The 27,841-nt window shown below is 40.0% G+C and overlaps 1 protein-coding gene across 1 annotated transcript in view; it reads right to left on the bottom strand.

Moving 5' to 3' along the window:
* The window catches only part of LOC114049885 (calpain-9), a 69,342-nt gene that overhangs the window by 7,195 nt on the left and 34,306 nt on the right, over nt 1–27,841 (bottom strand). Inside the window, exons 7-18 of the mRNA XM_027871331.1 lie at nt 24,132–24,217; nt 21,796–21,873; nt 19,829–19,989; nt 18,139–18,299; nt 16,512–16,720; nt 12,321–12,357; nt 11,040–11,120; nt 8,775–8,832; nt 8,468–8,532; nt 7,118–7,186; nt 6,057–6,135; nt 582–698 (exon numbers count right to left, since the gene is read on the bottom strand). Of these exons, the coding sequence (XP_027727132.1) occupies nt 582–698; nt 6,057–6,135; nt 7,118–7,186; nt 8,468–8,532; nt 8,775–8,832; nt 11,040–11,120; nt 12,321–12,357; nt 16,512–16,720; nt 18,139–18,299; nt 19,829–19,989; nt 21,796–21,873; nt 24,132–24,217 (1,201 nt within the window). The remainder of the gene's footprint in view (nt 1–581; nt 699–6,056; nt 6,136–7,117; nt 7,187–8,467; nt 8,533–8,774; nt 8,833–11,039; nt 11,121–12,320; nt 12,358–16,511; nt 16,721–18,138; nt 18,300–19,828; nt 19,990–21,795; nt 21,874–24,131; nt 24,218–27,841) is intronic.

Raw genomic sequence — 27,841 nt, forward strand, 5'->3', positions numbered from 1 at the left:
GGTTAAGTGACTTGCCCAGGGCCACATAGCTAGTAAGAGTCTGAGGTCACATTTGAACTCAGAATCTCCTGACTCCAGGGCCAGTGCTCTACTATGCCACCTAGCTGCCCCTAAATGTAACATCTTTCAAATCCAGTAGCATCACTACAAATGAATACGCATTTTCATCCATTGCATTAAGAATCACTAATTGGGGTTATAGATTTAGGACTAGAAGGGACATCAAAGGTTATCTAGCTAAATTCCTTTATTTTTATAGATGAGGAACCAGAAGCCCCCAAAGGTCGACATCCCCAAGATCATATGAGATAAAAGAGACAGAGGTGAAATTTGAACGCAGATCCTCTAACTCCAAATCCAGCTCTGCTTTCCACTGTACCACATAATCACTAAACTACATCTGTTAAAAGACATGAACTGCCAGCTATTGTGGTGGTGCAATTGTCACTACTTATTTTAACAGTTTCTGTCCCTTATTTGTGATTGCAGTATGTCTCGGCAGGGAGACTGGGGCTGGATACAGCCTAGACTGCACCATGCCCTATGTGATGCTAAGGACACTGGCCAAGAAGGATACTCACGGCTTGCATTCTCTAATCGGATCATACAGTTGAGGAAATCATCAAAGTCAAGTTGGTACTGCTCGTCAGCATACCTTAGGACAACTAGCTGCAAGAGGTAATTGTTCAGCTGGAAGCCTGGAAAGAAAACAGAACTTGTAAGTCACAAAGGTGATCAAGGTTGAAGATCCTGTGACCTCTGATGCAGGAATACAGGAGAAAATAGGGGGTGACTCAGAAGGTGCTGTCAGGGATGGTGCTATTTATTAACTGATCTTGTGACAGGAGGCCCCATGATCCTTTAGCTTCCTCTAGGTTTCAGTATTTGGGCAGCTCACAGTCTAGCCCAGCACACAAAACCTCCAAGGATAGATAATTATAGGGGTAGGGGCTAGTTTTCTGATTTTATTGAGATAGGGAACTCCCTCTAACAATAAAGGTCCACACCTCCTCTACAATGCAGATGTTAAATTCATATAAAATGAGGGGCCCCACACCCTACAGAAGGATCCTAGCTGCCTTATATTAGCTTAGAAAACCACATATTAACATTATCTATGTTCTATTGTATTTTTATTTATTTTGCTAATTACTTCCTAATTTCATTTTAATCTGGTTCAGCAGCACTTGGGACACCTTTTATGAAGAGAGCTACCTAGACCAGGGTCACATAGCCAGTATTTGTCAGAGGTAAGATTTGAATCCAGGTTCTCCTGGTTTCAAGGCCAGCTCTCTGCTTCTCATCATAATATGACAGGCATTTGTTATTTAAAGTTTGCAAAGCATTTTACACATATTTTCTCCTTTGGTCCTCATAACAACCCTGCAGAGTTTGTACAATTATTATCTCCATTTCTCAGATAAGGAAACTGAGGCTCAGAGACAGCCCGTGGTCACACTGCTAGTTAGGTGCCAGAGGTGCAATTCAAACTCAGGCTTCTCCTGACTTCAGGTTCAGTGTTTTTTCCACTACTCTCATGAATTTGGTATTGTCATATTGAGATTATAACACCAGTATCCACCCTTACGACCTCTTGACTTTCCAGGAAGTATCATCCAACTGGGTGGCCATATCTAACTCAATTCCACTCTTTTTTTTTAATTGATTTTTTTAATTGATTTTTTTGATTTATCAATAATCACTTCCATATGCTTTTGAGTTTAAAATATTTCTCCCCTTTTCTCTCCCCCACCCTCCCCAAGACGGCACACAATCTGATATAGGCTATACATTTACATTCATATTAAACGTATTTTCACATTAGTTATGTTGTAAGTAGAAATTAAAATCAATAGGAGGAACCATCAGAAAGAGGAAACAAAACTCAACAGAAGAGAAAAAAAAAATAACAATTCGACTTCCATAGTTCTTTCTTTGGGTGTGGATAGCATTTTCCATCACAAGACCTCTGGAGATGTCTTAGATCCTTGTATTGCCAGGAAGGGTTAAGTTTATCACTATTAGTCATCATACAATGTGGCTGTTATTGTGTACAAAGTTCTCTTGGTTCTGCTCACTTCACTCAACATCAGATCATACAAGTCTTTCCAGGTTTTTCTGAAGTCAGCCTGTTCATCATTTCTTATAGCACAATAGTATTCCATCACATTCATGTACCACAACTTGCTCAGCCATTCCTCGATTGATGGGTATCCTCTCAATTTCCAATTCTTTGCCACCAGAAAAAAAGCTGCTATGAATATTTTTGTACATGTAGGTCCTTTTCCCATCTGTGTGATCTCTTCGGGATATAGCCCTAGAAGTGCTATTGCTGGGTCAAAGGGTATGTACATTTTTATAGCTCTTTGGGCATAGTTCCAAATTGCTCTCCAAAATGGTTGGATCATTTCACAACTCCACCAACAATGCATTAGTGTTTCAGTTTTCCCACATCTTCTCCAATATTTATCATTGTCCTGTTTTGTCATGTTGGCCATTCTGATAGGTGTGATGTGGTACTTCAGAGCTGTTTTGATTTGCATTTCTCTAATCAATAGTGATTTAGAGCATTTTTTTCATGTGACTATAGATGGGTTTAATTTCTTCATCTGAGAACTGTCTGTTCATATCCTTTGACCACTTATCAATTGGGGAATGGCTTGTATTCTTATAAATTTGACTTAATTCTCTATATATTTTAGAAATGAGGCCCTTGTCAGAGAGACTAGTTGTAAAAATTCTTTCCCAATTTTCTACCTTCCTTCTAATCTTAGTTGCATTGGCTTTGTTCGTGCAAAAACTTTTCAATTTAATGTAATCAAAATTATCTATTTTGCTTTTCGTAATGTTCTCTATCTCCTGTTTGGTCATGAATTCTTCTGTTCTCCATAGATCTGACAGGTAAACTATTCCTTGCTCTCTCAGTTTGCTTATGGTATCAGCCTTTATATCTAAATCATGTACCCATTTTGACTTTCTTTTGCTATATGGTGTGAGATTTTGGCCTATGCCTAGTTTCTGCCATACTCTTTTCCATTTTTCCCAGCAGTTTTTGTCAGAGTGGGTTCTTATCCCAGAAACTGGGGTCTTTGGGTTTATAAAATAATATATTACTATAGTCATTGACTACTGTGTCTTGCATACTTAACCTATTCCACTGATCCACCACTCTATTTCTTAGCCAGTACCAAACAGTTTTGATGATTGCTGCTTTATAATACAATTTAAGATCTGGAATGGCTAGGCCACCTTCCCCTGCATTTCTTTTCATTAGTTCTCTTGATATTCTGGACCTTTTGTTCTTCCAAATGAATCTTGTTATTATTTTTTCTAACTCTATGAAATAATTTTTTGGTAGTTTGATTGGTATGGCACTGAATAAGTAAATTAGCTTAGGTAGAATTGTCATTTTTATTATATTAGCTCAGCCTACCCATGAGCAACTGATGTTTTTCCAATTATTTAGATCTGATTTTATTTGCATGAAAAGTGTTTTGTAATTGTGTTCATAGAGTTCCTGGGTTTGTTTCGGGAGGTAGACTCCTAAATATTTTATAATGTCTACAGTAAGTTTAAATGGAATTTCTCTTTCTATCTCTTGCTGTTGGGCTTTGTTGGTAATACATAGAAATGCCGATGATTTATGTGGGTTTATTTTATAGCCTGCAACTTTGCTGAAGTTGTTTATTATTTCAAGTAGTTTTTTACTTGATTCTCTGGGATTCTCTAAGTATAACATCATGTCATCTACAAAGAGTGATAGCTTTGTTTCTTCTTTGTCTATTCTAATGCCTTCAATGTCTTTTTCTTCTCTTATTGCTAAAGCTAATGTTTCTAGTACGATGTTGAATAACAGTGGCGATAATGGACATCCTTGTTTCACCTCCGATCTTATTGGAAATGCTTCTAGCTTGTCCCCATCAACTACACTCTTAACAAAGGTCCTGACTCCTGACATCCAAGGCTGTGTTCCAGGTTAGCTATCCCAAGTTATTTCCCAGCTCCTATTTAAGTGTTGCTAGGCAACATACAGAATTCACCAACATCCCTGGTACTCCAGCTGTGGACACCTGCAGAGTAAGCAGATGTTTCCCGTGGACATTGGAGTCAGATGCTGTCAGAGGCTCCTGAAAGCTAGACATTTCCTAGGGAGAATCTCTGCTGGTACACATCTTACAAACTTTCAGAAATGAGTAATGCACATTAAACATGCCCTGCAACACATGTATGCTAAAGTGGGTTGTTTGTCTCCTTTCATTTCTGCCTGCTTTCTCAACTTTCAGCAAATTGCTGGAAAGGTCACAAATGGGTAAACAAGAATATAGTATACAACTAATCACTGGGATTTTTGCCCCCTCAGTTACTGTTAAGGAGGGAGGGAAAAAGACTTCAATGTATCCATTTTTATAAAGTTCCTATCTGAGAGGCCTGGCCATAAGCAACATAGTTTTACACCTTCCTGTCTGCCAGATTCAAGACCCAGGTTTCTTTAACTTTGTCCTCTGCAAAGACCTTCCACCTACAGCCTGCTGCCCCTGGAAGAGAATCCTCAGGGACAAAAAGGGTAATGGGATCTTGGGATATGTAAACATCTCCTCTACCTATAGGCAAAAACTGCTGACCAAGTTCCTGAGACTTTCTACCTTCCTTTATTTTCACCTTTTAAGAATACTAGAAGAAAGACAGCTTCTGAACTCTTAAAGAGCTCAGGGGTCATGTCTGTCGAACTTGCTTTGTGCAGTATCCAGCTTAGCACTCTACCTAGATGATGCTTAAGAAATACCTTAGAAGAGAGGATGCTCAATGACTACCTTCATTAATAATAATGATAATAATAATAACTTGCATTATAATATTATTATTTTACTTATATAATAATAACATATGTAAAACAGAGTTTTATGCATTTAAAACCATTATTCTGAGAAAGCTTCTCTAGACTGCCAAGGGGGTCAAAGGTACAGAAAAGGTTAAGAACTCCTGATTTAATGGAAACTGATTTAAAGAAAGTTAAAAAGGCCTATTTCCACACCACCTCCGCCAAACCCAAAACATTCTCATGTGCTTGCCATGGTATTTGAAATTCCACTAATAATATATTATGTGGTATTGTTTGACTCTGTGAACCCATTTGGGGTTTTCTTGGCAAAGATACTGTAGTGGTTTGCCATTTCCTTGTCCAGTTCATTTAACATATTAGGAAAATGAGGCAAACAGGGTTAAGAGACTTCCCCAGGGTCACACAGCTAGTAAGGGTCTAAAGGCAAATTTGAACTCAAGGTTTCTTGATTCCAGACCAGGCACTCTATCCACTGCACCACCTAGCTGTCCATAATATAATATAGTTCTTAACCATATGCCGCTGTGCTAAGAGCTTTACAAATATTATTTGACCAATACCATAAGAGCATAGAATTAGAGCTGGAAGGGACCCCAGAAACCATCTAGTCCAGTCCCTTCATTTTACAGATTTTACAGAAACTGAGACCTGTAGAATTTAAGTGACTAACCCAAGGTCATATGGTATCAGAGACAGGGTTTAAACCCAGGTCCTCTGACTCCAAAGCTAGCCCTATTGCCATTGTGCCACCTAAGGAAAGTAAAACGTGAAGGGATAAAATGACTTACCCGAAATTCTACTGCCTGTTCAGGGGCAAGAGCCATAGAGTTCACACTCTTCTGATGTCAAAGATAGTGGGATGGCCTCAGTGATAACACAGTCATGCACAATTGTGCTACATTGCAGCTACCTTTGTGATTACCATTAACCAAACCCAGAGGGCCATATGCCTGTGGGATGCTCTGGAGTCTAGAGTAACAAGTGTGAACGTCCTAATACAAAAATTAGAGGAGCCACGGGCTGCATGGCTTGAGCTCCATGCAGTCTGAGAGCAGCAGGCAGAAATGGGGGTGTGACACCCCCTTTGGTTCAGAGTGAGTTTATTCTTGCCGTGTCATTGTTTCGTTCTGCCTTTCCTCAACACAGCTCCCATTCCTACCCACTCATCGTCTTCCCTTGGTGCCCCTCGTTAAAAGCCAAAATGCTTCTATTTTACCTGCAGCTTTCAAGGCTAGCCGCAGCTCGTAGGAGGACATGGTTCCGGATCTGTCAACATCGAATTGAAGGAAGATATTCTATGCAGGAAGGAATTACAGAATGTCAAACTCAGAAGAAATCATAGGATCACGGTTCTAGAGCTGGAAGAACGTCATAGTCCATCTTGTCTAACTCTTTCATTCTACAGAGAAGAAACTGAGACCCCAGAGAGGTCAGTGACTTGCCTAAGTTCCCCAGGTGATGTCAGGGAGCAGGAATTTGTACTCAGTCTTTGACACCAAATTCAGTGTGCTTTCTGCTGTACCACATTGCCTCTTTTCACTTGAAGGCCACTAATGAAGGAAAACTCACTACTTTCTGTGGTCACCCATTCCATTGTGAGATTGTTCTAGTTGTCAGGATGTGTTTGCTTTGGTTCAGTCATTTTAGTCATGCCCAACTCTTTGTGACCCCATCTGGGCTTTTCTTGGCAAAGATAGTGGAGTGGTTTGCCATTTCCTTCTCCAGCTCATTCTACAGATGAGTAAATTGAGGCAAACAAGAGTTAAGTAATTTGCCCAGGGGCACCCAGCTAGTAAGTGTCTGAGGCTAGATTTGAATTTGGGAAGCCTGACTCCAGGCCCCACCCACTATGCCACCAGCTGCCCTGAGTGTTTGCTTACATTGAACCAAAATCCTCCCCTCTACAACAGAAGCTAACCTTTTGGCTCTTTCAAAGATGGCACCCAACTGGTACCATTCATAATATTATCTGGGTGATGGCCAACTCTTCCTCTCACTTGATGTAGTCACGACTTTAGGTAGGGGTTGGGAAGAGAAAATCTTCTGTAAGGGTATGTTGATGTCCTCAAATAATTAATAGCTGAACAATTTTCTCTAAGAGGAGATTCCTTTCACCCCCACCCTTATAAGGAGTAATTGATTTTGTTATAATTTCTTCTCTATAACTATCCAAAGGGGCTGCTTGGCCCCTTTAAATTTACAGTGGGGAAGTAAAACCCCAGAGCAGGAATAAATAGTGAGGTGTCACACAAGCACACAATAATGGGAGTTACATACTATCCATGTCTTCAGCTTGTTCCAGAATACTTTGAATTCATTGAACTCCAGTTTTCCATTGCCATTGTTCTGGAGGTAACAACGTGTGTCAAGAAAGAATATGAGCAGAGGTCACGAGGTCAGAGGGCTCTTGTGGAATTTCAAATTTGTAGTCTGTTTAGAAGGAATGGTATGATGGGGAGGAAGAGCACTCCTCTGTGGAAACCCAGGGTGAAGAAATTAAGAGTTTTAAGAATTTTTTTAAGTTTTCAAGAGTTTTAAGAATTAAGAGAAAATCCTTTGTATCAGAGAAGAGGAAATAGGAGAATAGTTTTATAAAAAACACATTTTAAAAAAAAAGTTCTCTGATCCTATTATCAGTATTTTTCATGAGGCAATTGGGGTTAAGTGACTTGCCCAGGGTTACACAACTAGTAAGTGTTAAGTATCTGAGGCTGGATTTGAACTCAGGTCCTCCTGATTCCAAGGCCAGAACTCTATTCACTGTGCCACCAAGTTGCCCCTATTATCAGTATTCTTAAGTAGTAAAAGAACTCTTTGTCTTTTTAAAGTCAGAGATATACAGCAAGAAAAATGGGTAATATAAAAACAAAGGATGTCATTAAAATTTTATTTTAAAACATCCCCTTTCTCCCTGCACGTCTATGATCTTTTTGTCTTCTTCTAGGTAATTTTTTTTTCATTCTTTAAGAACAAGGAAATAAACCTGTTTGATATGACCTCATTTAGGGTCCCAGGCCCCAGCTGGGATCCCCCATCAAACTACTCATATTTTTATTTATTTATTTGGTGAGGGCAATTGGGGTTAAGTGACTTGCCCAGAATCACACAGCTAGTGAGTATTATGTATCTGAGGCCGGATTTGAACTCAAGTCCTCCCGAAACCAGGGCCGGTGCTCTATCCACTGCACCATCTAGCTGCTCTACTTATATTTTTATATGTCCCATAAATATTTCTGGAGATCCATTGGTTACAAAATTCTTCCATGTGGCTTTATTGGGACATGACTTCTGATGGATGCTGGGTGGGTTTTGCTTGTGTTACCTCTTGGACATAATTCAGAACAGGAAAAAGATGGTCCTCATAGATCTGGAGTGTCAATAGATTCTAGGGATCACTGAATCACTTTACTGATGAGAAAACTGTGTTCTGGAGAGGCCAAGTAGATTTCCTATGCTCATATGAATAGTAAATATCAGGCCCAGAGTTCTGATCAAGCTCCTCTGGCCCCAAAGTCACCACTTTTCCCATTGCCTACCATTGTCTCTCATTCTTCTTTGTACCTGTAGAGCTAGGAAGGGGCTTAGGGACAAAAACACTGATTTCTACCTATGCATTTGAAAGGATACATCCATTAGAGAAATGATGTTTTTGCAGGAAATGAGACTTAGCTTCTTGAATGTAATGTTCTTTTCTGCAAACACACACAAAACAAAAATGACAACAAAATCCCCCACTCAGTCCTGAGATTACAAAAGAGCAAGTACACATCAGGACATCTCAAAAATGTGTGTAAAATCTCAGGGAAAACAGCTAAGGACACAGTGAGAGCAAAGGTGAAACTAAAAAAAAGACACATTAGAAAACATGGCACAGTGATAAATATTCCTGTGCTAATTGCATCCTGGAATAGAAGAGACTGGTTTGGACACTTACTTTTTTGTAGCACAGCATTCAAAACATATTCCAGTTCTTCTGCAGTTACCTCCATGTCCTGTTGAAAATAGAGACAATTGCTTTTCCCAGACCTTAACATCTTCTATGTTTAAAGGAAAGAGATTCCAGATGTCTTTGGCCCAAGTATATTAAATTACTGAGCCAAGTTTTACTTACTCCCTATGGAAGAATTAGGCCCTTCAGCACTTTGCACTTTCCTGGCCTCATCATTTTGTGGAACATTAAATCTCTTTGAAAGAGGACCAGTTCAACGCAAAGATTAAGTAGAAAATGTTAGAATTCATAGGGACCTCAGAAGGTCATCTGATTCAACCCACTCATTTTTTCAGTGAGGTCTAGTGAAATCGACTTACCAAAGGTCACGTGACTAGGTAAATTTTGACCATGAATTTAAAAAAATTTTTTTTGATGACAGTATTTTCCTTTGTAATTCTATGTATTTTATTTTATGCATTTGAGAACATTATTCTGAGAAAGGAGCCATTGACTTCACTAGACTACCAAGGGGGTCAAAGGTACAGAAAAGTTAAGAGCTTTTGATTGAATGGAAATTGATTTAAGGGAAATTAAGAAGGCCTGGCCTATTTCTGCACCCCACAAAAAACAAAAACAAAAAAAATTCTCATCTGTCTGCAATGTTATCTGCAATTCCACTATTTGCAATTCATTCCTTGGGGTTAAGACATTGCCATTTTTAGAGTGCTTTATAATTCTCAAAGTGATTTTGCATACTTACCTTATTTGATTTTTATGACAACCCTGTGAGGTAGACAATACTGGTATTATTTCCCCATTTTATAGATGGAGAAACAGATTAAGGGCCTTACCCAAAACTGGTATCTTTTGACTCTAATTTCATTTCTAGGTCTTTTGACTCTAATTTCATTGTTCTTTCTGTTATATCACAGCTGCTTCTTTATTTTAAAATGACAGTCTCCCTTGGGAGGTACCATATGAAGTAGTTACTAGTCATTAACATCCAGTATAAATTGTTTAGTAGGTCACAAGCACTACTATCACAGCTAGTTGAGAAGATGATATTCTTCTCAACTGAGAGACTGGGAGAGAACAGTTAAGATTGGAAAGGGAGCGTGGAGGGAGTCAAAGCATGAGGCATTATACCTTGAGGACTTTCATGAAAGTTGTGTGTGTGTGAACGTATGGGAAGGGTATGAACAGCCAGTGTCCATTATAAGGGCACAAGGCAACTGGAAGAGACGTGGCAACAGAATGGGGGAAGTAGGATACAGATAAAAGAGCAAATAATAACTACCCTTCACTTTAATGACCTGGTAGCCTTTACAAGATTCTGAAGTGTTTCCTGTGCTTAAAAAAAAGAAAAGAAAAAGACGAAATCATACTGAGCACATTTGAATATTAAAAATTTTCATTGTTTTGTTAATTCTTAGAAACTAGGCAATACCATAGAGCTTTTCTTTTTGAAGTTTACTAAGTGATTAATTCCTACTAATGTATTAATAGAATAATGAGTTGTACCCTTTTCAGGGGCCTCCTGAAGAAACAATGCCTTAGCCCAAAGAAATGATACTTAGGATGGGAATTTCAGCATAAATTTTGCTGTTAAATAATTGTAAGAAATAATTTTAGTCTTTTAGATGAGTCTTTTGTAGCAGAGGTGTCAAATATTCAGCCTACAGCCTACATGTGACCACCAACACTCCACAGCACAGCCCAAACTAGATTAAAATGTAATTGGGAATATTTAACAACATAAATGGTTGGTTGGTTGTTGTCCTTTGTTCTCAAAGAGGACCAAAATGACATCACTGTGTTGGAGTCAAGGTTCAGCGTGTCTGACTGTGGCTGGTCAGATCAATATTACATTTTAAAACTAAGTTAATTAGAGGCCCATAGGGATCCTTACGTACAAATTAGTTGTCCCCATTTCTGTTTCAGTTTGACACCATGCTAAAATAAGAACCTCTCAAATTACAGCACCATACATGTGGCCACCTGGTCATCTATCTCAGTGCCTGCTTTTACAACATTCATTAAACTTCACAATCTTCCTGTCAAGGTTCAGGCTAACAAATTGTATTATTACCAATGAAATTTCTAAGAAGACTGGGAAAGAAAGGCAAAATGCCCTTCTCCTCCAAATCCTACCATGTTAAAAGCAGGGCAAGAAATAAAAGTGATCCAATCCTATGACTCTTTTCCCAGGTTAGAAGTCTAAATACATGCTATTTTTGCTTGAATTTAAATATATTCGTTCTCTTTTACCTCTCCTGCAATCTGTTCAAACAGTGCCCGGAACTGTTTATCTTCCTCGGTTTCTTGGCTAGGTGAAGTTGGTTTAGACAGCTAGAAAAAAAACAAAAGTATACTCTGAGATTTAGGAAAAATATGTTTGAAATCCTTTTTACAGAAAGAGTTCATTCTGAGCTGCCCAATTTAGACTGCTGGTAGAGAATGTGGCTCTTGAATCAACCAGGTGACGTTCTAATATAGACCTGCACAACTTGGCAGTAGGCAGGGGCCAAAATTAAAACAGGCTAAACTTCTTTAGGCTGCAGATAGGTTTTTAGCAGCTCACTTTCCAAGTAAAGGTATAATTAATGATTAAACTATTTTGCAAAAAACCGTATTTTAAAAAGGGAAATTTCAATTATATCAATTAATTACACTTATTAAGACTTTTACTTATCATGAAATTGCTCTTCTCAGACTAGAGAGACTGATGATGGTTTGTTGCTGTGGGTCACATGACAAACAGGAGAGAATGCGCAGTGGCAACCCACCTGCCAAGTTACATAACAGGCACAATAGTGATGAGTGGAAGGCAGGTTATGCGGGGCACAGACAAAGCACACATTATATCTTTACTTTCTTTTATATCCTCTACATTTTTGTGGACCTCCCAAGCGGCCCCTGGACCATATGTTGTGCAAGCCTGTTCCAGCTACTTCCAGATGTACCCATGGTTGGGAAGGGGTTGGTGGTGTTAGAATGGAAGCAGAAAAGTCAACTCAGAATAAAGTTTCAGGTGTACTGTTAGGACAAACAGAAAGTGTTGGAGGAATGGTTTCAGAACGGTGTGATAGGTCTTCTCTGACACTCCAGTGATCTCTCTCATGGGCCTGCTTATTAAATTTATTGGGGTTAGAAGAAAGAAGCACAAAAAAGTGGGAGCAATGGAGGCTGGACATGTCCTTTCTTCAATCCCAATAAGGGGCTTGAAAACATTAAAGAAATTGTGAATAAAGGTAGAAAGGAGGAAACAGCCTGATGAAATGAAAAAAAGGGGGGGGTAGATGCAAAAATGCCATTCAGAGTGATTATGTGAATTTTAGTGGCCACATAGCTAATAAATAGATGTCAGTTGGGAGACTGAAATCCAAGACTTCCTGATTTTAGATCTAGTGCTCTATACACGACACTGTATTAACATTAAAATATTAGCCAGTCACATGATTAAAAGTCACATGATTGATTCTCCCCTCCCCCCAATTATCAACTGGGTTCTAGAACTCCTTAAAAACACATACTACTTTAAAGACTTACCTCTGGGAGGGCAATATCTATATTTCCATCTATTTCCCTGTGGAATTAGAAAACACTTGATTTAATTATAACCCATTGCAATAGTTATCTCTGCTACGTCATACTCCCTTCAGCACTGTGACCCATTGAGAAGGTCTCTTCCTTTTAAACATTTGCCACATTCTTCAAAGTCTTTGGATACTTTGGGAAGAGAGAGGCTAAGAGTTCTATAGATTAGCTGTGGGCCAACAAGCTCTTGCTTGTATTAATACATTTAATTTGTATAATCCTTTACAATTTATGAAGCTTTTTTACATCCATGATCTCATTTGATCTTTATAATAGCTGTGAAGTTATCAGAACAGGTCTAATGATCTCCATTTTTCTAATGAGGAAATAGGTCTGAAGAGATGAAGTAATTTACTGACAGTTACACAGCTAGTTGAGGTGGAACTAATCCCCAGGTCATTGAAGTCCTTCAGGGATCTTTCCACTGTACCACAATCACGGGCATAGCTATGGCCCAAACAATCTTTGGAAGGTTTTGGATTCTTGGGACCAATGGATTACCAGAACATCATGCCCTTCCTATTTGAGGTTCTGCTACTTCAAGAAGGGATACATGAGAAATTTGTTTATTACATTAAACTACTAAGGTTTCGTAAGAACTTCTGTATGGAATAGTTGCATGGGCATTGAGCTTGGGGTGAAAAATGTGGAGTCCTGTTATGAGTCTTAGTGGCTATATGACTATCAGTATTTCTATGAGCTTCAATTTCCTCATTTGTCAAAATGGGTATAATACGTGTATGTCTACCATCAAAGAGTCATTTTGAAGAAAATTTCTTTGCAAAATGTAAAGTGATATATGAATATATGTCATAATTATTCACATACCAGAGGCAGCAGAGTACAATAGAAAGAACATTGATCCTGGAGCAAAGACTTGGATTCAAATTCTACTCCTGTCATTTACCACCTGGATGATCCTTGGTAAGTCATTTCTTCTTCAGTTTCCTTATTTGTATATGAAAAGTTTGGACTACTTAATCTCTGAGGTCTCTTCTGGCTCTAAATCTATGCCTATAACTTACTTTAGCTTATTTGTTGAGGTCTAGCTATCTATTTGCTTCCAGTCTGTTTGAGGAAAGTGAAAAAGGCATTGGAGAATAAACTAGAGTCTGAGCAGAGGACACACACACACACACACACACACACATCTCTCTCTCTCTCTCTGTTCCTTTGTCTGTCTTTGTCTCTCTTTTTGTCTCTCTCTCTGTCTCTTTCTCTGTCTCCATTTCTTCTGTCTGTCTGTCTTTCTGTGTGTCTGTGTTGTCTCGGAGGGAGACAGAGACAACATTAAAAATATTCATAAGGGACTCCAATAACCAGATGTTTATGGACATTTTGTTGTTTGCATGGATCTCTGGAATGTAAGCCAACTGTGAATGAGATATCCTCCTCTATACTAGGTTGTTTCTTTGCCTATGATGTTGGAATTATAGCTCTGGATTTAGGATCATAAGATTTAGCACTGGAAATGATCTTGCAGATAATGAAAACTGAAATTTACATAGCAATTCGCATGCATTACCCAATTTGGTCCTTCAGACTACTCTGTGATACAGCTACTTAGGTATGATTATACCCACTTTACAAGTAAGGAAACTGAGGTTCAGAGAAATTTAATGATTTGTCCATGGGCACTCAGCCACTGAGAGGCAGCACATGGTAGTGGATAATGGAGAGCTGACCTTGGAGTGAGGATGGCCTGGGTTCAAACCCTGCCTCTTATACATAATGGCAGCAGGCCTCTAGGCAAGTCATTTACTCCCTTGGTGCTCTAGGCATCTTTCTAAGACTAAGCACTTCAGAGAAAGCTGTATTGGTAGAGGGAATTTTTGTGTCTTGGAGCTCCCTCTACCATTGAAATCACAGGTCCAGCTTCTCTCTGCTGTTGTTCAGCCAGGAGGCAGGATTCAAACCCAGATCGTCCCCTATTCTAAAGTCTGATTCTGTTTTCATCACACTACAACATAACTCATGGTACAGATGAGGAAACTGAGACCTGGACTTCCACCAAAGTCACACAGTGTATAAAGGTCCTATGTTTGAGTACTAGTTCTAAAACTTATTAACAGTGTGACTGTGGGAAAATTATTTCTCTTCTTTGAAACTCAGGTCCCACATCTATAAAATGAGGATAAGATGCATGGCTAACTTGCCTCAGAGGGTTGTGAGGATCAAGCGAGATAAAATATGACAACTGCCTTGTAAACTACAAATGTCAGTTACTGTCATCATTGGTCCAGGTCACAGGGGTGAGTGGTCAAAACAGGAAGCTCCTCCATAACCGCCAATTGAAGCAAAACGTGCTTGCTAAGACAGGTATCAGATAAACTTAGGTTGTCACCTAAATGGTCTGAAGGAAGTTGCAGGGAGAATTCCCAGGAGTATTCTTCTGGGACCTCCACTACTACAAATCATTAAACCAATCCCCATAGTGCTTTGCTGTTGGCACCAAGAAGGAACCGTCCCTCCTCAGGGTATTTGGTGAAAGTGTTTTTTGATGTGGTGTATTGGAGACCCTTCACAAAGTTTATTGGAACAAGGTTGGAGTGGGAGGGTTAGGAGGAAGGCAGAATTTAAGCTTATACTGCTGCACGTCACTGTTTCCACCACTGGTGAAACACCCCAAAGTAACAGTTGCCTTCATGGCCGTTGGAACAAATTGTTCTGCCTCACTTAAATCTGATTCATGCACAAGTCAAGACATCACCCATGATGTCATTGGTTCTCTTTGAACATGGAGAACCACCACCACCAATAACAACAACAATCATGTTAATCATGGTAAAGGAACTATCATTGCTCTGATAATCCCTTACCTGTGAAACTAAGATGATTTCCATAGGAACAGAATCATAAAAAGTGGATTTAGAGTATGGCTTCTTGGTTCTGGGACTTAACCACAGAGTTGCTATCAGGGCTAACTGAGCTAATAAAGGGATAAGTAAACCTTAATGAGTCTTATACATGCTATCATTTTGCTTAGGCAGCACAATATCTTTGCCCCAGCACTCTGAAATTTAGAAAGCTGACAGTACTCTTTTCCCCTTCAGTTGCTAGGAACAACCAAATTTAGCATCTAACTAAATGATGATGGCAAAGATAGTGATGATGATGGTTTCTGGACCTCCATTTTGGGGTTTTCTGGGCAAAGATGCTGGAGTGATTTGCCATTTCCTTCTCCAGCTCATTTTACAGATGGGGAGCTAGGGCAAACATGGTTAAGTTACTTGTCCAGCACCACACAGCTAGTAAGTGTCTGAGCCTGGATTTGAACTCATGAAGATGAGTCTTCCTGATTCCAGGTCCGATGCTCATTGGTATAACTCCCAGTACAGTAAAAAGAGTGCTGATTATGAAGTCAGTGGACCTGGCTTCAAATCATACCTCTTACATTTACTCTGGGCAAGTCACTTGGGTCTACTTTCCTCATCTATAAAATGAGGGAGTTGCTCTAAATGGCCCAGGGTCACATGGCTGATATAATAATAGGTAGCATTTATAATAGCTAGCAATTATATGGCACGTTAAGATTTATGAAGCACTATACATAGTAATAGCTATCATTTATATAGTACGTTAATTATGCTATCTCATGTAATTCAGAGAAAGACCTGAACCTTGGCTCTTCCTGACTCCAAGGCCAGCTCTCTACCCCTTATAGAGGCTGATTCTCAATAATTAGTTCAAATAGGGAGCTACAAGAAAGCTATCAATCCATCCTTCACATGGATTATCTTTAAAAGTTGATTCAAGGGCCTCTTTCCTGCTGCCTGCCCCGGGAATGTTCTGTATTTCTTGTTCCTAGTGCATAAGTTGCTAATTATGATTTTGATTACAATTATCATCATCATCATTGTTGTTGTTCAGTTGTTTTTCAGTTGTGTCAGACTCTTTGTGACTCTATTTGGGATTTTCACAGCGAAGATACTGGAGTGGTTTGCCATTTCCTTCTCTAGCTCATTTTACAGATGAGAAACTGAGGCAAACAGTTAAGTGACTTGCCCAGGGTCTCACAGCTAGTAAATATCTGAGGCCAGATTTGAACTCATGAAGATGAGTCTTCTTGATTCCAAGCTCAGTGCTCTATCCACCTAGCTGCTCATATTTTCGTTATTAATATAGCAATAATTTGTTACTCACTGGGTAATGGCCTTCTTCTCTGAAAAGATTCGAAGGCAGAAATTGGCTTCCTGGTGTGGCTCAAAAGTTGTAGGAATCAGGATGTATTCTCCGGGGGGCAGCTTGAATCTCTCAGAGACTTCCCTTAGGTTAATATATGTTTTGCTCCTGGCCTGAGAAGCATGATATCTGAAAAAATCCTTGGTGAGATGCTCCTCTTTGGCAGGGCTCTAAAATAGAAACCGAAAAGGGGAATTTGCTTAAAGGATAGCATAGAATTACGTTTAACCTTTGGGATACTCACATGATCTGAGCATGTGTACTTCTGAATCCTCTTGCCCCCCAAAAGCCTCCCCCGTCAAACTCCATTTAGAGTGCTTTGGAACCTTGCACAGAAGGTTTCCCACTCATATGTCTGCATGTTATCAGCTCCATCCTGTTCAAGGCTATCTCCATGTCACTGATTCTGGTTTCTTGTCCCTTTTCATTGCTTCCACTTTATTGGAGTGAAAGACCCTGTTGAGCTTCTCTTACCTACCTTCCAAATATTATCTGTCACTTAGTCAATAAGTCAACAATCTACAACATTTCTTAAACTCTTACTTTGTGCCAGGCATTGTGCAAAGTGCTGGGAGTAAAGAAAGGTAAAAACATGGTTCCTGCTCAAGGAATTCACATTCTAATGAACTTGTTAGGCTTAATGAGAATGAGTGGATTCTGCCTCTGACAAGATAGCAGTGAGGTGTTGTCTGACTTTTCTGAAATATCCTAAGTAAATTATTAATCATCATCAGAAATAAAAGCAAAGTCACTGACAATTAAGGATCATGGAAACTCCAATCAGCCTGCAGGGAAGCCCTTGTAGAGTAAATGAGGACCTGAAGCTTATTCTTTGAGAACCACAAGTTGTTCCATCTCATTTATTTACATCTAGAGACAGATTACTACCACCTTACTTTATTGCCTTGGTTAATTACTGTATTAGTCCAAATATAGTTCACCCCAAAATATAATATGTAACCCTAAAATGATTTTTTTAAAAGAAAAAGCATGTAGGTATACTCTGGGTCAATGTGTAAAAAACAAATTAAATGTATAAGTGAGTAAAAGCTTCATTTATCTTTCATGAGATACTTTCTCCAATAATGAAATGCCAGTTGATATTACTTTGCAGTTAGCAGTTTAGATTATACATTAGGGAAAGACTGAGAGAAAGCTATGGTATAAGACCCAAATTATTGGACCCTCTCCTGATTTGCAGAAGTAAGATTTGGGAAAGTAGAGAGAACAGTCTCTTTTGGGATCTGTATGAGTAAGTAATGAAATAAGTTGTTAAGCTTTTCCTCTAAGGAATTTAAGGCAATTTTGTCAAGTCTTCTCTGTCTACCCACTGCCCCAATGCCACATTTAGTGCATAGACCTGTTTATTAGACAATGGGTACTTAGAAAATGGGCAATCATTTGTGAAGAGCATTTTGGATAAAACTTCAGTTTTTCAAAAGAATCATGATTTCACGGGGAGACATATTCTCGACTGATGCAGATTGATTGTATCCTCCAAGCCCAAGAAGACAGTGTCATGAGTTGGCATAACAACTACAGTAAATCATTACCATTGGTCAGCCTTTGGAACCTGGGCAGAACTTGCCTGGTAAATAGCATATCCAATAGTCAGCAAATCAGCTCCAAATTTCTTGAGTTTCCTTCTGTCCTTTTGCATAAGGGCTACAATGAAAGTGCATTCCTCTTGCCCATCGTCATCTTTCTCAGTCAGAGACAATTTGATCTGCGGGTTGGTCCAGAAGGTGTCTGCCATTTGACAGATAGAAAAATTGTTTTCCCCTTGAGCAAAACAAAAGAACAAAGAGTCCTAATATCATTTGTCCCACATCTGACTCCATCTCCACTCCACTCTATCCATCTCACTGTCTTCTGTGCCCTCTATTCTGCCCTCTAGGCCTGTTTCCTGTGCGCTCCTCCAACATTCCATTTTGCTGGTCCTTTCTTTTCTTCTTCCTCTGAAGCACTTAGAAGCACTATTCTAAATTCCATATACCCTCTTCCTCTAGTGTGCTAAACACCCTCCTCCCCTTTCTTCTTTCTGGCCTCTCTCCAATGAATCAACAAGGCTTTATGAAGTACCTGCTACGTGCCAACCCTTGGGCCAGGTACTAGGGATGCTGACAAAAATGAGATAATCCCTGTCCTTAAGGGGCTTACATTCTATCAGGGGAAGCAACAGTTTACATATAAGCAGATGCAAAATTAATGCAAAGTATTTGGGAAGGAGTAGGGAAGGTACTAGCATGCAAGAGAGGAATCAGAAAAAGTCTTGTATAGGTGGTAAACAGCTAAGCTGGGCTTTACAGGAAACTAGGGCTTCTAAAGGGCAACTAGGTGGCGCCATAGTGCACAGAATGCTGGGCCTAGAGTCAGAAAGATGCCTCTTCCTGAGTTCAAATCTGGCTTCAGACACTGCCTAGCTGTGTGACCCTGGGCAAGTCACTTAACCCTGTTTGCCTCAGTTTCCTCATCTGTAAAATGATCTGGAGAAGGAAATGTCAAACCACTCCATTAGATTTGCCAAGAAAACCCCAAATGGAGTCATGGAGAGTTGGACACAACTGAACAACAACATGGGCTTGTAAGAGGGTGAAGAGGGAATACATTCCAGCAATGAGGGACAGCCAGTGCAAAGAGATGGAGACAGGAGATAGAATCTTGTTTATGAGGAAGAGCACGTGATCCAGTTTGGCCAGAACTTAGTGTGTGAAGGAAAGTAATGGGAAATAAGCCTACTAAGGCACAATAGAATCAGATTATGAAAAACTTTCAATACTGAATAAAGGAATGTGCATTTTATCCTCTGACCTAGAGGTAACAGGGAGTTGCTGCAATTTGAGGGGCAAGAACATAACAGGGTCAGACCAGTGCTTTGGGAATATCAATTTGGCATCTGGGCAGTGGAAGGGGACGTATTAGAGGCTGGAGATCAGTTAGGTCTTCATTATAACAGTCCTGGTGAGAGGTGATTAAGTCAACTAAAGTGATTGTGGTGTTAATGGAAAGAAAAGGACAGATGAAAGAGACTCTGCTCTTGTCCGGAAGCCTCCGTGTACAACTCTTCCCTAATTACTCACTCAGTCTCTGATTTCTCCCACTTAATCATAAATCCATGTTCTCCAGCTTCAATGGAATGGCCTCCGCCATGATACCAGCCTCAGTCTTGCCTCGCAGATGACCCCTTATGGTTCTCAGATGCCTCTGACTCTGCCCCTGGATTGAAGGGCTGAACCTCCAAAGCACAAGAAAAGAGGGCGGGAGGGCAGACCACTGACCTAGGAAATTACGGCATCCTCCAGCCGTGGATCCCCGGACCCAGCTCCCTTGATGGACTGTCACTTTCCATTTGTGAAGGGCATCTTCCTCCAGGGCATCAGGAGTGAGATTGCAGATCTCTACTTTGTCAAAGTGGACTTTGAAATCCTTAAAAGTCATCCTGAAAAGAAAAGCGTTACCCAGATCTCTTCTCTTGTCAGTGGCAGAGCCCCTAGATAATGATAATCCATCTATAGGATGCATTACCCTCTCTTTTGTCTTTCTGTATCATCGAGGACCCCTAGCACTCACTGTACACACCGAGGGCAATCATGCAATGCACCAGGCATCATGCAACGGGAACTCCAAACTGACCTTTCACAAGCAGTGACACCCATGGGAATGAACAGATGGGTGCCATATTTGGGGTTTTATAACCACTTAAATGGAAAGGAGACAATAGAAACAGGAGGTGTTGCAATGACATAAAACCGGTGGAACTTGTTTTAAATACCTCAGACTCACAAGTCACCATAGAGAAGGAAGGCCCTTGGTAAAAAGGCTCTATTTTTCTTGATTCATGTGTCTCATTCTATTTATTTTCTTATTGTTTTCAGCTTTCTGAAATTCACACCTAATATCCCAGGGGCCTCTGGCCACACTTAGAAGCATTTAGTTGAATTCCTGAATCATTTTGGAGAAAAAGTATTGTGAGAACAATGCTGTGCTTAAAATATGAAAATTATACTGACCTGACCCCTAGTGGCAAGACATAGCTATTTGTGTAGTAGTGGTAATGGATTTACTTTGATCAATCCACACTCTCTTCAACAAACTTTGTTACACATGACCTACCTTTGCCAGAAGGTTAGACAGAATGGGGGGGAGGGCATATCCATAGAATTAAGCATTTCTTTGTGAAATACTAATTGGATTGTTCAGGTAATGAACCCACATCCTTAACTCTAATTGCTGTTTAGTCTTAACCAAGGTGATATACCTAGGTGTCAAGATCCCACTATAATGAATTAATAAAACCTATCCACAAGGAAAGAAAGAGCCAATTCCATTTTTGGTCTGGTTTTGGGTCAGTCAATTTTAAGTCTTTCTTGATATTTGCCCCAAACTCCCCAAAATACAGAAGAGGATGAACTTTGTTTTTGTTTGCTCAGGTTGAATCAGCAAAACTCCACTCAGAAGAACTATAGGAAGATAAAATCCCCCCCTCCTTTTTTTTTTTAAGAAGAAAACCACAGCAGCAGCAACTAAGTTAATAGAACTATACAATGTAAGATATGGAAGAGAGGGAAGATCACTCAGAAGTGATCAATAGCAATAATTAAGTGCCTACTACATGCAAGGAAGAATGCATGGAATCAGCAGTATCATACAGCAGGGAGAGCCCTGGATTTGGAAGCAGAGAACCTGGCTCTGAATCCCAGCACTGTTCCTCAACCACGTAACCTTGGAGAAGTCACTGAAGTTCTCTAAGCTTCCATTTTCTCATCCACAAAACAAAGGAACTGGAGCAGAAGGTCTCTAAAATGCCTATCTATAGATTATAGTCTAGTAATTTTAGGGGCAACGAGGTGTCTCAGTGGATAGAATGCTATACTTAGAGTCAGCAAGACCTGAGTTCATATCCAGCCTCAGACATGTTCTAACTGTGTGACCCTGGGAAAGTCACTTAACATCTATCTGCCTCATTTTCCTCAACTGTAAAATGGGGACAGTGATAGCGCTTACCTCCCAGGGTTGTTGTGAGGATAAAATGAGATAATATTTGGAAAGCGTTTAACAGTGCCTAGTAAGCACTTAATAAATGCTTTTTTCTTTTCTCCTAGAAAGATGTGTATACATGTATAAATGATCGTTGAATGAATGACACGAATGAAATTATGTTGCATACAGGGGAGCTGTGTAAAGAATACCACCTTCCTTAAAGATAATTGGGATTGTTTAATAGCATTAGACATAAGTACCATACCAGAATTCTCCATCATCAAGAGCAGAATGGCATAGGCGTTTTTGCTCAGATGAGTTAACAGAATTCCATTCACGAGAACTATGAGAAAATAAAGTTAGTCTTTAGGAAGATCACCATTACAAAAAACCAAAATAACATAGAATCATATAATGTTAGAGTTAAAGAGGATCAGCTGGTCTACCTCCCCCATTTGACAGATAAGAAAACTGAGACCCACTGAGTCTGTAATTTGTTTAAGGCAATACAACTTACAAAAACAGCCTAGCAGCCTGAATCTATAGTGAGGAAAATCCTTTCTGAAAGTAAATAGTTGTGATGATTATGCAATGAATGAGTTTAAAATCAGGGTTATTATAGGTTGACTTCACTGAATACCAATAGCGCACCATATTCTTCAGAGAACACCCATGTACTCACCAGCTGATTGGTCAGAGGGGAACACCTCTAAGAAAGCCAGAAAAAGTTGATGAAAGAAAGTGCTTTGGAACCATTTGAACTGCCTTCGTCAAATGCCAAAGGATAGAAGCTAGACATTATAGCTATCCAGACAAGTAGCCTGGTGTATTGGTTAGAGAGCCGGGTTCAGATGCAGGAAGGCAAGTTCAAGTTCTTACTCAGAAACCTACCAGTTGCATGTTTAAAGTAGAAGAGGTGGGGTCAAATCAGGAAAAAGAATATTTCTTATCCTTCATTTAACATCCAAGAGTAACTGAGCAGGTCATTAATCCAAGTGCCTTACTGTAATACTTGTTATATGAGACTGATTTTGAAAAATACCTATTAAGGAGTTATTATTAATGTTAGTTATTATTATTATGGGCAGCTAGGTGGCACAGTAGATAGAGTACCGGCCGGAGAGTCAGTAGGACCTGAGTTCAAATTTGACCTCAGATATTAGCTGTGTGACCTTGGGCAAGTCACTTAACCCCAATTACCTCCAAAACCAAAGCAAGCAAGCAAGAAAGGAAGGAAGGAAGAAAAGAAAAAAAAAATAAAAATGCCTATTAGTCATTTGTCCTGATAATGTGAATGTGAGCCAGTCAGGCTGCTTGGCTAAAATGGTAGAGAGTACTGCACTCTGGTGGCACAGTGGACAGAATGCTAAACCTAGATCCGGCCTCAGATATTTACTAGCTGTGTAACTCTGGACAATTCAATTTTTTTTTTTTTGGATTTGTAATGATCTGAGTTTATTTTCTTTCTAAACTTTTTGAATTTCACCCAACAAAGATGACTTCTCTCATATCTTGAATTAAACCAGATCCCTGGTTTAGCACTTGAATAATGAGAAGGCAATAGTCATGAAAAAGGATAGATAAATAGGAAAATTGCTGAAAATATAGATATGGCAAAGTGCTTAAAAGAAGGATTACAGGTCATCACTGGCAGTCATTTACTTTTCCTTAATAATGGTGAAAAAAAGTCAAGGACATTTGCAAAAAGACCTTGGTTCCAGCAATTATAATGTCAAGATATTAGGAATCATCCTCTTTTTGAGAGCTAAGGCCCAGCAAACAAGCTGTGCTCTGAGCTTGCCATAACAACAATCCTCTGTGCTCACCCTCTAGATGATCTCACCCTCTGGCAAAATCACATAATTATTGTACTGCTTTGACCAGCACCAGGTGTTCTCTGAGCTTGGACAAGCACCGGACAAGCTCGGACAAATATCCATGTTCTGTTCATGAAGCCCTGCTATGAATCAAACTTGTCTCACTATCACTGTTTTCCCTTATTGTCAGGGCTAGTTACCCCTTATTGTCACTGCGTAGCCATTGGTATAAGTATTGAGATCTCCCCACACTGCCTCGTGTCCCCTCCCCAGGGGTGGGGCCCTAGCACATGTGTCTAGATAGCCTCCTTGCTTGTAAGCTGTTTCCCTCACTTTGAAATTAAACCTCTGATTCCTGACTCTCCTGTCTCTAGCCTGCTCTGTTCAGTCCCTGCCATACACTGGTTAGAGGTTGGTTAGGTCTGGTTGACATTAATAAGAGTTGAAGATTTTAAATTTTAAAATCTTAAAAAGATTTTAAATGTCTTTGGGAGGGGTACTAATGTTGATTTAAGCTAGTTCATGCTAAAGTATAAAAGATTGCTACTAGATTCTTTCCTGGGATCAGCTTTGATAGTGGAAAGAGAAATGGGCCCCTAAGTGGCAGAGGAGAGGAAACCACAAAAGGGAGAAAAGGACCCCCAAATGGGAATCTGCAGGCATTATCTACATCACAATTTCACACAGGGAGGAACTGCTGTCTTTCATCCCAGGTATATCACTGCTCCCTTGTCTGGCAACTCAAGTGTCGTTAGAAGCTCAAAATGAAGCAGAGGATACTGACTTGTCACTCCAAGGGCCATTCCATTCTACCTGGCCCCAAGGATTCCGAACTCTGATGAGCTCAACCTTTTGGCCTCCATAATTCACCTAAAGGGGGAAGTAGTAGAGAGATATGACATTATAAAACAGTTTGAAAGCTTGGACATGTTCATACATAGTGAGTGCTCAAATCTTCCTTCCTTCCCATAGCTATAACTATACTGGGTGGGGAGGAAGAAAGAAATGGCCTCCCCCAATCCCTGTTCTCTGAGGGTGAGCCAGCATAGGTACTACGAAATGACTCAAAGAGAGGCTGCAGGTGGAAACGATGTTGATATAACGATCAAGGGGGAAGGTGCCAAAAGGTTTTCAAGGATGGGGAGAAGGATAGTCATAATAACAGCCAGAGAGGAGAGTGTCTGCTCTGGCCTTGCCACATTATATGACCGTAGGTCCTTGGGCGAGAGCTAATTCATTAGGTATGTGGGGAAGGACCAGAAGCTGGAGGTCTGGCCCAAGAGGAACAGCAGATAGAAAAAAAAAAGAGTGGAAAAACTTCATTCAGAGCTGGAGCTTTTTCCAAGTCCACTTCCCCACACCATGAAGAGGACTTCAGTTGCCCCAAATCATGAGATCCCTCAATGGATAATAGTCCCACCATAAAGTAATGAGTAGAACAGCATTTGGTAACTCTGGTCTAGTGGATGAAGCTCTTTGCTCACTCTCAGAGTCTGTGTACACGTGGGAAAGAGGGATTAAACAGTGGAAATATGCCCTTGCTAAAATTCCTGGGTGGCCAGAGTCTGGGAGAAGCTGTGGGTGTAGTTGAGCATTATCGGATGAATATATTTTCATGTAATTCCTTTTGTTGATTTTATGCTTATAAGTATAGAAACTGTATTGAATTAGCATACTTGTTTAGTCACTGGGGTGGCAGCGTTTACTCACTTTTTGGTGAAGTCACTAGCCTTAGGGAGGGTTTCCTTGTAAAAAGGGGGTCTGAGAGCTGTTTTGATTGTGTGAATGTGCTCTGAATACACCCCTCAGACTGGCAAAATGAACCAACTTCCATCCAGACTGAAAGAAACTGAGCTGGGGCTAGAAGGCCTCGATTCCCTGGCAGAGATAGAGTTCCCACTATAGGAATTCCCTGGGAGCTCCCTTCAGCGTGGCGTGGTGGGACTGCTCAGCACCCGGATCTTATTGTAAACAGAATTAAGTTAGTGGCTAACAGTGTTCCCTAGCAGTTCCATGTGCACAGTCATCAAGGCCATTCACCTCCGTGAACAAGGCCTAGATAAAGAACCTTTTTGCTTTACCACCAAACTTTGCAGTCTCCCCTTTAACTACCAACAAGAACATTTATAGTCACTCTTAAACCTTTTGGGCACCAAAGCTAAGTCACTGAAGAACTCATCAAATGCTAAATAGCCCTTGAAATCTTCCAACCCCTAGTTGAGGGATTGATTCACATTTTGAATAATATTGCTTAAATCATCCCAGAGTGGCAACTGGGAACTATAATACAACCTCTATTAACTAAAAACCAACTAACTGAAACCCTCAATCTTTGCACTGTTTTTTCCCCCTTACTAAAACCGAAATTGCTCTTAGGAGAATAATGGCAAATGGCAAATGAACAAGTTGTTATGCAGTATTCATTTTAAAGCTAGCTTCTAGGAGATGCCTTAGTTCAATACAAATTCAGGCCAACATCTCATACTTTCCAGAGCTACATCTCTATTATTGGTACTATGACTACTGAAATTTAAGATGACAATCCTGAAGTATTCCAAGGTCCTGAATTATTAAAGAAATATCCAATTATATTCTCCATCTTATAATACAGAAATATAGACATCTTGAAAGATTTTCAGCAATGTGTGGAAAGAAAAAGGGTTTTGTGAAGTATCTGTAGGTGGATGATTCAATTGACCAGAATATGTCATTCCCCAAATGGTCTAGTTTTATTGAGATTCACTGTAATAATACCTAGCATTTAGGTAGTGCTTTAAATTTTGTAGAACCCTTTACCTATGTTCTAATTCGATCCTCACAACCACTCTGGGAGGTAGGCTATTATTATCCCTATTTTACAGATGAAGAAATTGAGGCTGAGAGAGGTTAAAAGGCTTGCCCAGCATCGCAGAGGCAATAAGTATCTGAAGTAGGATTTGAACTCAGTTCTTCTGGACTCTAAGTCCAATATTCTAACCACTGTGCCACTGAGCACTCTTATCTAGTGCTTTACTTAACTGTATGTATTGATTGGATAAAGAACATAATCACTACAGAGTGCAATCTGTATCTAGAAATTCATCATCCCAGAATTTGATATAAACAGTTTAGGGAAACACAGTCAGTGTCAACTATGGCCCTCAGCCCTGCCTAAGTGCGACAAAAAGCAAATACTCCAATGGACATTCTCTCTGCTGCAACTTCGCCTGACTCTGCACTGTCTCCATGTTCTTTGAAAAAGTGGTCGAAGACTCGTCCCTCTCATGTCCCCGCTGCATTCTGAACAGGCAGAATCCCTGTGAAAGAAATGGCCTTGGACTTGTGATCACACACTAGTTTGCATCCTCCCGTTTCTTCCCATCCATACCTTCTACCTCTTCTTAATGTCCCCTCTCATTGTTCTTAGGGGCTCCGCTGACTCAGGCTCACGATACTTTTCCTTCCTTGCCATTCCTAATACGGAATAGTGTGTGGCAGGGGCCGTGACTCACATCATAGTGAGCTTCATCGGGGTGGGAGAAAGGATGACTTAGAAAGCAAAGAGGACAGAAACAAGATCAGGAAAATGCGTTCTTTGGAATGAGATTTTTAAAGCTCTAATATGGGAATCTGTCTACCCATTCATTCACCCCCCACCTGCACCCCCCACACACATGTACTGACTTGGAGGCTGACTTCATCAATATGCCACAGTGCTTTTGATATATATATATATATGTATGTATGTATGTATATGTATATATATGTATATATATGTATACACACATATACACACACATATACATATATACATATATGTATGTACATGTATATGTATGTATGCATATGCATATTTGTTGTTTTTGTTCAATCATTTTCAGCTGTGTCCAACTCTTCATGACCCCATTTGGAGTTTTCTTGGCAAAGATGCTAAAGTGGCTTGCCATTTCCTTCTCCAGCTCATTTTACAGATGAAGAAATTGAGGTAAAGAGGGTTAAGTGATTTGCCCAGGGTAACAAGTAGTGAGTTTATGAGGCCAGATTTGAACTTAGGAAGAGGCATCTTCCTCCCTCCAGGCCCAGCACTCTATCCACTGCATCACCTAACTGCCATCTATCTATCTGTCTAGAGATAGATACCTGGATATAGGCCTCCAAGTTCGGAAGATCTGGATTCAGGTCCTGCCTCTGACATGAATTGGCCTTGGTTGTATGACTGAGCCACTCCTTAAATCTCTCAGTGACCTTGGTAGCTCTCTAAGACTAGAAATTGCAGCACAGGTGCTGATCTGAATTGGTGAAAGAATGTTCCTCACTGGGAACTCCTTATTCAGATGAAATAATAGGTTCAATTGAAAGAAAGAAAGAAAGAAAGGAAGGAAGGAAGGAAGGAAGGAAGATATGAATACTATTAATAGGCAACTAGGTGGTATAGTGGATAGAGTGCCAGACCTGGAGTGAGGAAGACTCATTTTCCTGAGTTCAAATCTGGTTTCAGATACTTCCTAGCTGTGT

This window comes from Vombatus ursinus, unplaced genomic scaffold, assembly GCF_900497805.2.
Source record: "Vombatus ursinus unplaced genomic scaffold, bare-nosed wombat genome assembly UNPS02014798.1, whole genome shotgun sequence".
Lineage (NCBI taxonomy): Eukaryota > Metazoa > Chordata > Mammalia > Diprotodontia > Vombatidae > Vombatus > Vombatus ursinus.